Source organism: Atta cephalotes (genome assembly GCF_000143395.1).
Source record: "Atta cephalotes unplaced genomic scaffold scaffold00065, whole genome shotgun sequence".
Taxonomy (NCBI): Eukaryota; Metazoa; Arthropoda; class Insecta; order Hymenoptera; family Formicidae; genus Atta; species Atta cephalotes.
In genome coordinates this window covers 707,417-718,736 of record NW_012130129.1, presented here as the reverse complement: position 1 = coordinate 718,736, position 11,320 = coordinate 707,417, and the positions used below count along the sequence as shown (strand labels likewise).

The following is an 11,320-nucleotide window of genomic DNA, read 5'->3' as shown; positions in this document are numbered from 1 at the left end:
AAGAGTCGACGTAGTAGTACTATTTACTTAGGTAGTGCTATTGTGTAGTAGTGGTAGGAGAGTAGTTATTATAGTAATAATAGTATATATATATACATATATATATATATATATATATATATATATATATATATAGAGATCCTGGTTACGGCAAGCTTAACCATTTTTTGCTATGTATTTATCCGAGCGTCATGTCGATGACGATAAATAGGGAATGAAACCGACGAAAGTCTCGTAGGTTTAGAAACCGATTGGTTAAATAGTCGAAGCGTATAAATAACTTTCCATTTATATAAAATAGCTATTGTTGATAGTTATTGCCTCAAGAAATTTAATTAAAACGTTGTATATAAATAAAAGTGAAGAGTTTTCTGAATATCATTGTACCTTTATTATTGCTACGATAATTTTAATACCTGTTACTGAATAATATAGTTTAAACATTACTTTCTATACATACTTGATTAAGCAACTTTAACTTAACGCATTCATTTCTATTAGTCTTTTAATCAGCTTCTATTTTACTGCTGTTACGTTATAATTTTATTACATTAAAATTTAATTTTTAAAAACCTTAACATTCACATTTTTTAATATTCAAAGGTACAAAGTTTATTAATTTTATTTGAAAATTTTCAAAGAAAGATCTATCTTTAAATTGTCAGTAAATTTTCAAAGATTAGAGTAATGCCTCTTGAGGTATTCGAGCATGTTTGATGCGGAAGAGCGGTTGAATGCCGGTGAACGCCGTGATTTCAATGCTTGCAATAGCACGAGTGCGCACAAATGGCGATGATCGTCGTGCACATGTGTGAGCGTATGTGTGTATTACGCAAAATGGACGAACGACGAAATTACGTTTATGATTATGGCCTTCGTTCAATTAAAACATACTGGAACGTGCGACGTACAACGCGGCGCCCACGTGAAAATGATCCCTCTTATCATAGTCATTGTCGTCGAGTAGACTCAAGCTCTAACTCGGTCATGTGAAACTTTTACGACCACCTACTACTCTCGTGTCTCTTCCTTTCTCTATTAGAGTTTGCTTCTCACTTGATTTCTTTCTTTATCTCTCTCTGTCTCTTACTTATTCACTCACTTACTCACTCATTCTTAAGAACTGATTCTAAAAGAATGCTGGCGGATGCCTGACGACCTCTACCTTGGGATTATGTTTCACGGTTGTCGTGAAATGTCGAGACTACCTTTTGAGTAAGCAAGAAAAACAAGCATACCAGAAGAGATAAATCTTTTTGAAAAATTTTATTTCACTAGAGATTAGAAATTTGACTTAATGCAAGGAAATGAGTTTTCGTAGGTATCTTTGTATTTGTTTTGACTTTCTAGATGAGAGCTTGAGTAATTCAAAAGTTTTCTACTAAGAATTTTTTCAAGAATAATATTTTTTATACAAGTACTTCGCACAGTATAAAATGCTGTTTAAACTCTTTAACGGTTGTTTTGATATTTTAATAAAGATTCAGTCTCTATTAAAAATGTTTTTCTATTTATTTCAGATAATATGTTCTCAGATTAATTCTTAAAATGGAAAATTAAAAATTAATTTTACAAAATGAATTTTGTCAATTCCTTAAACAATTTATAGAACAAAAGTAATGCAAAGAAAAATGCAGAATTTTGTATATAACTGAGATGATTCAAATCTTTCTAATTCCAATCTTGGCACGAATGTCTGTTTGCGCCCGGTTACTGCATCGCTGCGTTCAAAGTAGGTTACGAATACGATCGTGCTTTGAGAAAGTAACCAACACCGTCGATCTGTCTCGCTCACCATGATTAGATGTGTACATTCACTAGAATAAGATCAAAAATTTGTTTTAAACACATGAAAAATTTGTTTTAAACACTGCGCGCAAAATATATTTTTTGAGATTAAAATTATTTGCAACGAATATGTATATGAATACTTAAAAAAAAACAGCACCACAAACCTTATCTAAAGATAAAATATTTTTAAATTTATTAAAGAAAGAAGGAAGTATTTAAATCTATGGCAATCGATAATATTTTTATATTATTTATAAATAAACTTATAAATTAATTTATAAATAAGCTTGTAAAATAAACTTATAAATTTAAAAATAGTATAAAAATATATCGATTATCATAAATTTCAATAATTTCTTCTTTTTTCTTTAATGAATTTAAAAATGTTTTATTTTCAGATAAAGTTTCTTGATACTGCTTTTTTATATTTCTCTATTTCCTTCTTACTTCTTTGTCAACGGTTTGCGTGGAAGAAATATTTCTACTACATTCGGCACGTGCCAAATTCCTAAACCCAACCCGGTCAAGTTATCCGCGGTTTCGAGGCCAAAGAGGAACGGGTTTTATGCGGATTGTGAAGAGTTCCATTGCCGATGCTCGATATAGCGTTATGAGTCGATTTACAATACGAAGAACAGGCACGAAGAATGCAAATGTACTCTATTATTATTCTCCCGCATTCAGTTATTCTTCGTTCCGTTTGCGATTACGCGTTCGCTATTGACGCTGCTAATGACGCGGCTGATTAGAGATTCGATGTTTAACGAACTCCTATTTAACTCGTGAGACGCAAATTATGCGAAGCTGCGTACGCGCGTTGTGCAAGGAAACAAGTCCACGTTACGCAGGTTGGATACCGATGCAAATTCCGAATTACGTGTTTACAAAATTGCGCATCTGCCGTGTATAGAAATGCACGCACTACATATTCAAAATCCGTACCGTGTAACAATCGCAGATATAATATTTCGCGAAGGTGGAGCGGATATTACCGTGAAATTGCGGTACTTCAGCGTAGCAGCGATCTTGGGCGGTCTATCTGATTGAGGACTGCATTTACATTGTTACGCTCATTGAGCGAATTAATGCACCGTCCATAAGCCGACGCAAGGACGCGAGGAAGACACGTCCTTGACGTTCCGCCAGGCCCAAGTTAAATAGTTAAAAATTAGAAATAAAACTGAACAAATTAAATTATATTCGAACGATCTCTTTTTTTATCGTGTGGCACTGGAAGTGTAATTTGACAAAAACTATAAACATTAGAATGTCGAATAATGGTATAATCTACATAATTTGTATTCAAATTAAAACAGACTGTCGAGCTTCGCAGGTTGTTGATTGCTAAACAATCTCTAATTTAATAAAAAATACAAATACAAATTATTCACACAACGAGACGTCAATATGTAAAAATAATACGTAAATGTGAGAATTCTGCGTGATTTGTATTTGTATAGCTGGAATGCATGGATTATAAGGCAATTTTTTTAGTGGGTCAGACTTTCATACTTTCTCTATTACTATTCGCTGTCTACTATTTGTTTTGAATTTGCTTACTGCCAATTGTCAATGATTACGCGAAACCAGCGTGGAATGTCGCATCGCTAGGATGAGCCTGCAGAATGCGCGTGCTCCAGACAGATGTCTGGATCCTCCCGGTGATATCCAACGATTTCTTCGTTTTGGCATCAGCTCTTTTACATCGTGCACGAAAATGCCACTTCTTCTTCTTGATCCACTATTCACGATGTATATTTTCAGATCAACTCGCGTGTTTCCGTGCCTTTAACTTTGACGAGTGGCAGCTGTATTCGTAAACCCGGAGTACCTTCACTCGTGGATGAAGGGGCACCGTTTTAACACGCACGTTTTACACCAGTCACGAGAAATTTGTTTTCGTCGATTTCTGGATCAACCGATCAATCGGCTGAACCGCACTGGGTACGAAATGGTACATCAATATTCAGTGCACGAACGATTAAATTTAAAAAAAACTAAAATGTTTAAATCTAATTTATCGATTAAATAAAATTAAATTATTAACAATTAACACTGTTGTTGGTTTTGTTTTTTTTTTAGAAATAATCACTTTACAGCTAGATATGATGATGAAAGGTATGAGATGAGAAGTCACGATATTTGCAAAAAAGAATTTTGACACTCGTGTGTTTTGATCTGTGTGTATTAAACAAAAATTGACAATTAATGCAACGGCATTTAATATTTAAACACGATCGAGAATGCGTCCGAGCGGACCAATATTGCCGCGAAGAAGCCCGGAGCGGGACTGACTGGCGGCCAGGATTCATTTGGGTCAGCAGCACAACGTAGTATACCAAAGACTGCCTCTCGACTATACTATCTGTTACGACTATACGGAGTGAAGGTGCTATGCTATGTGCGTTATAACGGAGCTATCTTCGCCGCTCGTGCGCTTCGATTTTTCTTCCGGGCATTCCGTGCGCATATTTTTTTTCAGATCATTCACTTACGAGAAAGATATCCAAAATGTAAATCTTTTAGCTGCGTATTTTTCAGAGTTTATCAAAATTTTGAAATATAATAAAATTTTCTTTTCCCTTTTTAAACAGAGGAAAAGATGCTTGTCTTCTTAAGCAATTCTTTTTTTTTGCATATTGTTTTTTTATTTATAATCTCATCATTACATTTATGATAACATTTATGATCATATTACGATTAAATAATGTGCGATCTTAATAGGCGCAATTGATATTAAGAGAAGAATTTAAAGAATTATTGTTCAATAAATGTATTATGAAATGCTTGTTAATCGAAAAGAAACTCGTTCAAACGTAAAAAATGTGATTTATAATAGTTATACAAATATAAATAGTACTCGATGTTGGCACAAATGTTTTATGTTTGTTATATAACGGATAAATAAACACAATAAATCGATTAAACATAACACTTATATATTTGAGAATATTCGCATCTTTAAAAATCGAGTATATCTATAAATGCGAGACAATGCTAAGTATAGAGAAATTAGGTATCACAAATATGTACATCACATTGTGAAATAAAACATTATCTTAACCCTTATAATAAAAGGTACAATTTGGTGCCTCATCTGTCTAAACATGGATTACTAGAATCCATTCATTTTTTTCACCTATTCAGAGAAAATTCAAAAAAATCTCTAAAAATTCATCAACATACATTCAACTTTCTAGAATAAATATTGAGACTTCATTTTGGAAAATAATAAAATGTATAATTTATAATAAATTATATTCCTGTGACTCAAAATTAGACAGTAATAATATGAGAGTGAAACGCGGTAATTGAAGAGAACGAATTTTATATTTAGTAAAGAATAATATACATATATATATATATATTGAATACGCTCCAATTACCGCGTTTTACTTTCGTATGTCTTTATTATTATTGTATAATTTATAATTACCGGAAGACTCAAAGAAACTTACACGAACAGAAATTGCTCGGTCACTAATGACTCGACCTTGTACGGTAAGGATTAATTTTCATTCGTTCTTATTAGTCAACTTCATCACTGCGTTCGTTATTACGAAATTTAATAAATATGTTACAAAAATGTATTTTGCACATTGCATTATATCTTTCCTTTACTTTAAATGACACAGTACAAAAATTAAGTTTTCCAGAAAAGGAGAAAAAACTATTTTTCACTTGACATAATATTATGATTGAATATTATGATTGAATCACATAATGTTGGCAAAAAATAGAGTTTTAACATAACCAAATGTTATTTTTGTTTCAAAACTTTTAAAAACCTATTTTTTTTTAATTGTGATCATTTTGTGATGATTTTTTCGTGAAGTTAATTTAGTTCTTTTGGTAATGATAACCATGTATTTTGTCATCTTTAAAGAAAGAAATAATAAGTAATATTTTAAAAGATCTTTGTGTGAAAACAAAATTGGATTTTGTTATTAAATAGAAGATAAATCCGACTTTATAATATTGTGTGTCTCTTAAAATTTTAATGCCTCTTCACAAATTTATTTGCATGTAAAACTATACTTAATAAACTTTTACAGATTGACAATGTTACCTAATATTTAACTTACTCGCGTGAATCTTTATATTATAAAAATATATATACATATTTTCCATAAAGATAATACTTCTGTTAAGAAAAATAGGCTTTATAATCTCACAAGGTATTCCAATCTTCTGGAAATTTTAACTTATTTTTTTTAAACGTAAAACTCTAAAATTCTAAAACTGATAATGCAATGGCATAGAAGTCTTTGGTTTAAATTCTACGTAATGCGAATAATCCAATTGCAATACGACGAAATTATTGTTAACGAACGCTCTTCTGAATGGATGCGCGTTTCCTTTGAATAAAAGAGGACACAGAGGCGATTTGTTCGCCATTTTCGCCGCTCCATTATCAGTCACGTCCCATAAATCGATCATTTGACATCCTCGCGGCCTGAAGAAATAAAATTTAATGTTACGCAATTGTCGACGTACTTACGCTTCTTTCATACTTACACGTTTGCGAATCCAAGGCACAATGGTTCCTCTAATACGACGTAACTAACTTTCATGCTTCTTAAAGAGGTGTAAACAGAGGCAGCATCTTTTCGACTAAAAATCTCATAAACTTTCATAGTTCTGTCTCTATAATATCATAAAATATTTATGTATATATTATATAAATCCATATAATTCTATTATATAGTAACATCAATCGGAATTCGTTTCGAAATTTTCTCAACACTAAAAGTTCAATCAATCGTTATTGACCGATTTTTTTTTATATATATTATATTTTTTGTGTTAAAAATAGAATTCTAAAATTTCTTAATTTTTCAATAATTCCTATACATAAAATATTTCTTTAACTTTCTCTATTTTTGTAGTAATTTATTCATTTAGTTCTTTTAGTGAGTTAAAAAATGTTGGCATTTTTAATATTAATTTGCAGATCCAATGATAAATTCACACTATACAGGGTGTCCCATAACGATTAATTAATATTTCAAGGAGTGAACGAGGAAAAAAATTTTGAACTAAAAGTTCCTTTGCCAATTTATATTAATTAATTATTATGGGACATCCCATATACTAAATTAGTATACTTTTAAAGAAACTGTTTTATATAAAATATCTAAAATATCTAAATGGCATAATATAATCAGTTTAGATAATGAAATAATACATATTTGTTAAATATATGACTATTATTGTTGGGTATTTAATCTTGTAAAATATTTATATGCCTTTATATTTAATTTTATTAATTTTATGTATAATAGCTTTAAATATCTAATGTAATGCAATGAATTCGTTATTAAATTAATGTATCTTTATTTCAAATTAACGTAATTAAACTATTTTTTTATTTTAAAGATCTGAAGAATAAGAGACTGTAACTTAAAATTATGTAAGATTATGAAAAACATTTGACATAAAAAAATTTTTTACAATGTAAATATTGAAGAAAATGAGGTCAGTAAACCGACGAATACCGATTAGAATTAATTCTTAGAGAGATCATACCTCATTTCTTTACTCTCATAGTAAGGATTGTTAACGATTGGTCTCTTAGTGGAGAGCATCAAATTCGCCATCAACGACATTTTCCCTGCAAATACAGCATGTTCCGGTGTATTACTTTTTATCCATTCAAATAATTCTTCTTGTTCGATATTACTGTATTCACCTGTGTGTAAAAATACGTATAATTGAAATGCTGTAAAAAGTAGTAAATCGATCTAAATATTATAATTACCTATAAATCCGCGTTCCTCTTGAAATCTGTCGACGCCGTGGTACGACATGCCACCCAGTAAAAGCACAACAATAGCAAGTCGCATGAGTTCACCTTTCAAGCCGATTTTTTCAAGATATCGTTTGCTACACACGGCACCAGCTATTATGCAAAGATGTGGTGTCATAAATAGCTTTAATCTCATAATAAAAATGGCCATGATTATAAAGGCGCCAGTCTGTAGGCCATTATATGCCACATCAGCCTCAATGCAAAATGGATAATTGCTCGTCTTAAAATTTCTATACCAGTAATACAATATAAGCATTCCAACGAGTATCGCTATCGGCAGTAATAAAGTCTTAATAATCGCATCGTAAGTCTTATATTGCAGAAAATCGAATTCTGCGGAACACGTGTAAAGCATAGTGTGGAAATCTCTATAATTCGTTAATTTAGACTTTAATATATTAAACACGTGGGTGTCATCTTGGGAATATAGAATGTAGGATTTTATCGACTTTGTAAGCGTTATTGTTATAGCAATTTCAAAAATAATTTCTCGTTTGATGTTCTGAAATCGGGACAATTTCATTATAAAATTGGCCGCATTACTGCTGATTAGAATACACGTGTAAAGTGAACAAATTATAAGAGCTCCGTTTGTTATTTTAGTTGACGCTACGATTGCTAAAGCATGCGCCATACAAAAATTTTTGTAGAATTCGTACGGAACGATCTTCAACCATTTTAGTATAAGAATGGCTATAATTTGCGTAGTGAAAACGAAATGAGAAAATTGCCATGTGCACAAGCTACAAATTGTCGAGCCAAATATATCCTGAAAAAGTAAAATACAGTTATTACATTACAAAAATAATTTTTGTGTACAGAGTGTTTGATTTAATTTGTTCTTATTATTTAACTTGTTTTAATGTGAATGGAATCTTCTGTAAAATTAATTTAAGATATAGTCGAATTTCTCAAATGAAAACCACCCACAAAAATAGTGTAACAAAAATAGTATAACAAAAATAGTATAATATGATAATTCCTAAAAAGACGAATCCAGTACTTATGATATTATGATATTAACTTATGATATTAAAAGTTCATTTTTGGTTAAAAATGAACTCTTTAATATTATGATTAAAACAAATTTTTGAAAATTTTGGGAAAATATGGATTTCTATTCAATCTTGAAATCAACGCTGATGTTTCAGAAAAATATCAAAGATGAAAAGATGCTCTAATAGATTCTTAATGTGATAAAATCGGATCACTGAAAAATTCGACTATCTTTCTTCCTTTAAAATTGTATAGACTTAAGTATGATCATATTAAATTCATCTTAAAGTAATTCTCATTATAGAGACTTTTATAATTTTTTGTCTAACTTTTAATCATTTTCGAGATATTTACGTAAAAGATTAAATCTAACACCCTGTATACCTAATAAATAATTTTTTTGTTTTATATCTCACCATGAATAATCCTTGCCTGGTTCTGTTCCTTAACGAGGTTGGTACCTTATCTGCATCGTGTTTTGTATATTTTCTGATAGCCATAGTAACACTATACATTTGAAAAAGTAACATAGGATACGCGAAAGTTTCTCGTAATGGCGGGGTCCATTGAACGCGAGTGCATTCGTTATGGTTAAAAAAGAATAATAAAATCGTTATAAATCCACCGCAAATGGAATTACTCAAGTACGTTGCATAGTAAAAAAGTACTGCTGCAGTGACTACTGTAGTAAACCAGACTATTTCTAAATAGAAGTATACAGGTATACCCAGGCCTTCACAGCTAGTTATAGGTGGCAGACCATCTCCTCTTTCTATCTGAAAATTATCAATTTGATAAGTATTTTATAAAATGAATATGTTTCACAAAGAAATTTTACAAGTCTTACCTGCCAGCATTGTGCCTTATTGTAAGATATGAGACCAAGATTCTTTGTAATATGATAGAGGAAACCTGCTATAATCTGCACAATATATAATAATATATTGTAGATAATATAGTGTAAAATCGATTATTATATTCAAAAATGAAAAATTGAGAAGAAGTTTTATCGAGAATAATTACCTCAGGTAAAAGACTATATTTTCTAGTGGCATCAATGACATTATTGTACTCTGATAAATTGTCGCGACTGAGCTTGTTCATCCCGTCGAAAAAAGTTTTGGACTCAGCGATGGTCTTATAATAGGAGTAATACATCCCCTAAAAAGAAAACATTTGTAGATAGAAATTATAATGTTTAATGCAGCTTGTTCAATACAATTATTTGCGTGAAGTATATTTTATCAATATATTATCTTTAAATTTATATTATACCAGTATTTACTAATATCTTGCAATTAAACGCAAATAATTTGGTATATTATATTGTTATATTTGGTGCAAGATATTGTACTATATAATGTAAGATAATGTAAGATAAACAACAAGTGCTTGATAAATTTAGCAGTTATTAAAAATATTAATTATGTTAATATTTTATTTATAGATATAAAGATTTATACTTAGAATATAAACTCTGCTAAATTTATTTGTCATATATAAGTAATATATAATATCATATATTATATAATAAAAATTCATATATAATAAAGTCATATATAATAAAAATTCTATTCGTTTTGTGTTTTAAAGATATTCTAAAAGAAAGTAAATTGAAGTTAAATACTGAAGTTAAATACAATTTCTATTTATTTGTTAAAATCTTTTAGTAATGTTAAATTTTATAAAATGTATAAACAATATGCAAAATTTTTTTAGGAATAAAATATTTTTGAATATAAATATCCATGAATGTCGAATAAGTATGCTGCACTGAAGGAAATAGTTTTACTTTTTTGTTGCTTATCTCACTAGTATTCTGTTGAAGTCAATATATCATATAAAATAGTACTGAACACCATTTGTTGATAGTATTCGAAAAATGTGGACATGAATCTTTTTCTAAACCATCCTTCTATATTGTAGTTTTGATGAAGGAATTTTTGGCCATTTCATGCGAAATTGACGAACCGTTTACTCTACACAACTACAATTCTGACCTGGCACTATTTTTTTTTCTCCAAGCAAAGCAAAGCATGTAGATTATTATTTAATACTGAAGTACAGTAGTTGATTTTCGAATAAATTATTTGAAGTACTTTTAGAATAATAGCTCCAATGTGATATTTTTTTGTAAAGGGATAAAGATATAAAATTGATTGACAAACATTTCTCAAGGAATAATAAATTCGTAACAATGTATTGCTTTGTTATGTGTTTGTGAAAATTTTCGGTGTTGTCTACATAGCATACATTGCCTACATTGCTAACATACTTTTGATACGGTATTGCATTCAACAAAACATGCTATTTGAAGATAGACAAAGACGCTCCGTTTGATCGATATAAATTTCTATATAATTGATTTACCTAATGTCATGTATGATGATAAAATATTATCACCAATTATCTTACCATCTCAGTTCTGAAAGACATTTCTCGTTCGATTTCCGAAAGATGAGAGAAGTGTCGATCATTTTCGAACAGCGTGGATACATGCCACCGATGGAAACAACCAATACCAAGACCTGCCGTTAGAACAAAAATTATTTTAAACTTTGAAACAGTCTCTCGATCGATAGATACGTTGGAAGCTCGATTCTTTCATGCGGGAAAGCGAATATTATTACCCAAAAGATTTATAGTCCACTGATAAAAAGCTGTGCTCTCGTGTGCCGGTTTCTCGGCCACTTTACGTTTCCTGTCACTTTTCGTTGCCAT

General features: G+C 30.3%; 1 protein-coding gene across 1 annotated transcript; it reads right to left on the bottom strand.

Moving 5' to 3' along the window:
- Window positions 1–6,027: 6,027 nt before the first annotated feature.
- On the bottom strand, window positions 6,028–11,320 carry LOC105623835 (probable C-mannosyltransferase DPY19L1). Its single transcript, XM_012205210.1, has 9 exons — window positions 11,230–11,320; window positions 11,015–11,127; window positions 9,623–9,760; window positions 9,447–9,521; window positions 9,016–9,375; window positions 7,553–8,372; window positions 7,321–7,483; window positions 6,310–6,438; window positions 6,028–6,247 (listed from the first exon to the last, which is right to left on the bottom strand). The coding sequence occupies exons 1-9, from the start codon at window positions 11,318–11,320 to the stop codon at window positions 6,028–6,030; spliced, it is 2,109 nt and encodes a 702-aa protein (XP_012060600.1).

What these genes read in the sequence shown, in the direction of transcription:
- LOC105623835 (XM_012205210.1), bottom strand. Translation starts at nt 11,320, where the DNA reads ATGGCAACGAAAAGTGACAGGAAACGTAAAGTGGCCGAGAAACCGGCA. An exon ending in CCAGGCAAGGATTATTCATG is followed by an intron (nt 8,373 to 9,015) that starts GTGAGATATAAA and finishes TTACTTTTTCAG; the next exon opens with GATATATTTGGCTCGACAAT. An exon ending in AGAGGAACGCGGATTTATAG is followed by an intron (nt 7,484 to 7,552) that starts GTAATTATAATA and finishes TTTTACACACAG; the next exon opens with GTGAATACAGTAATATCGAA.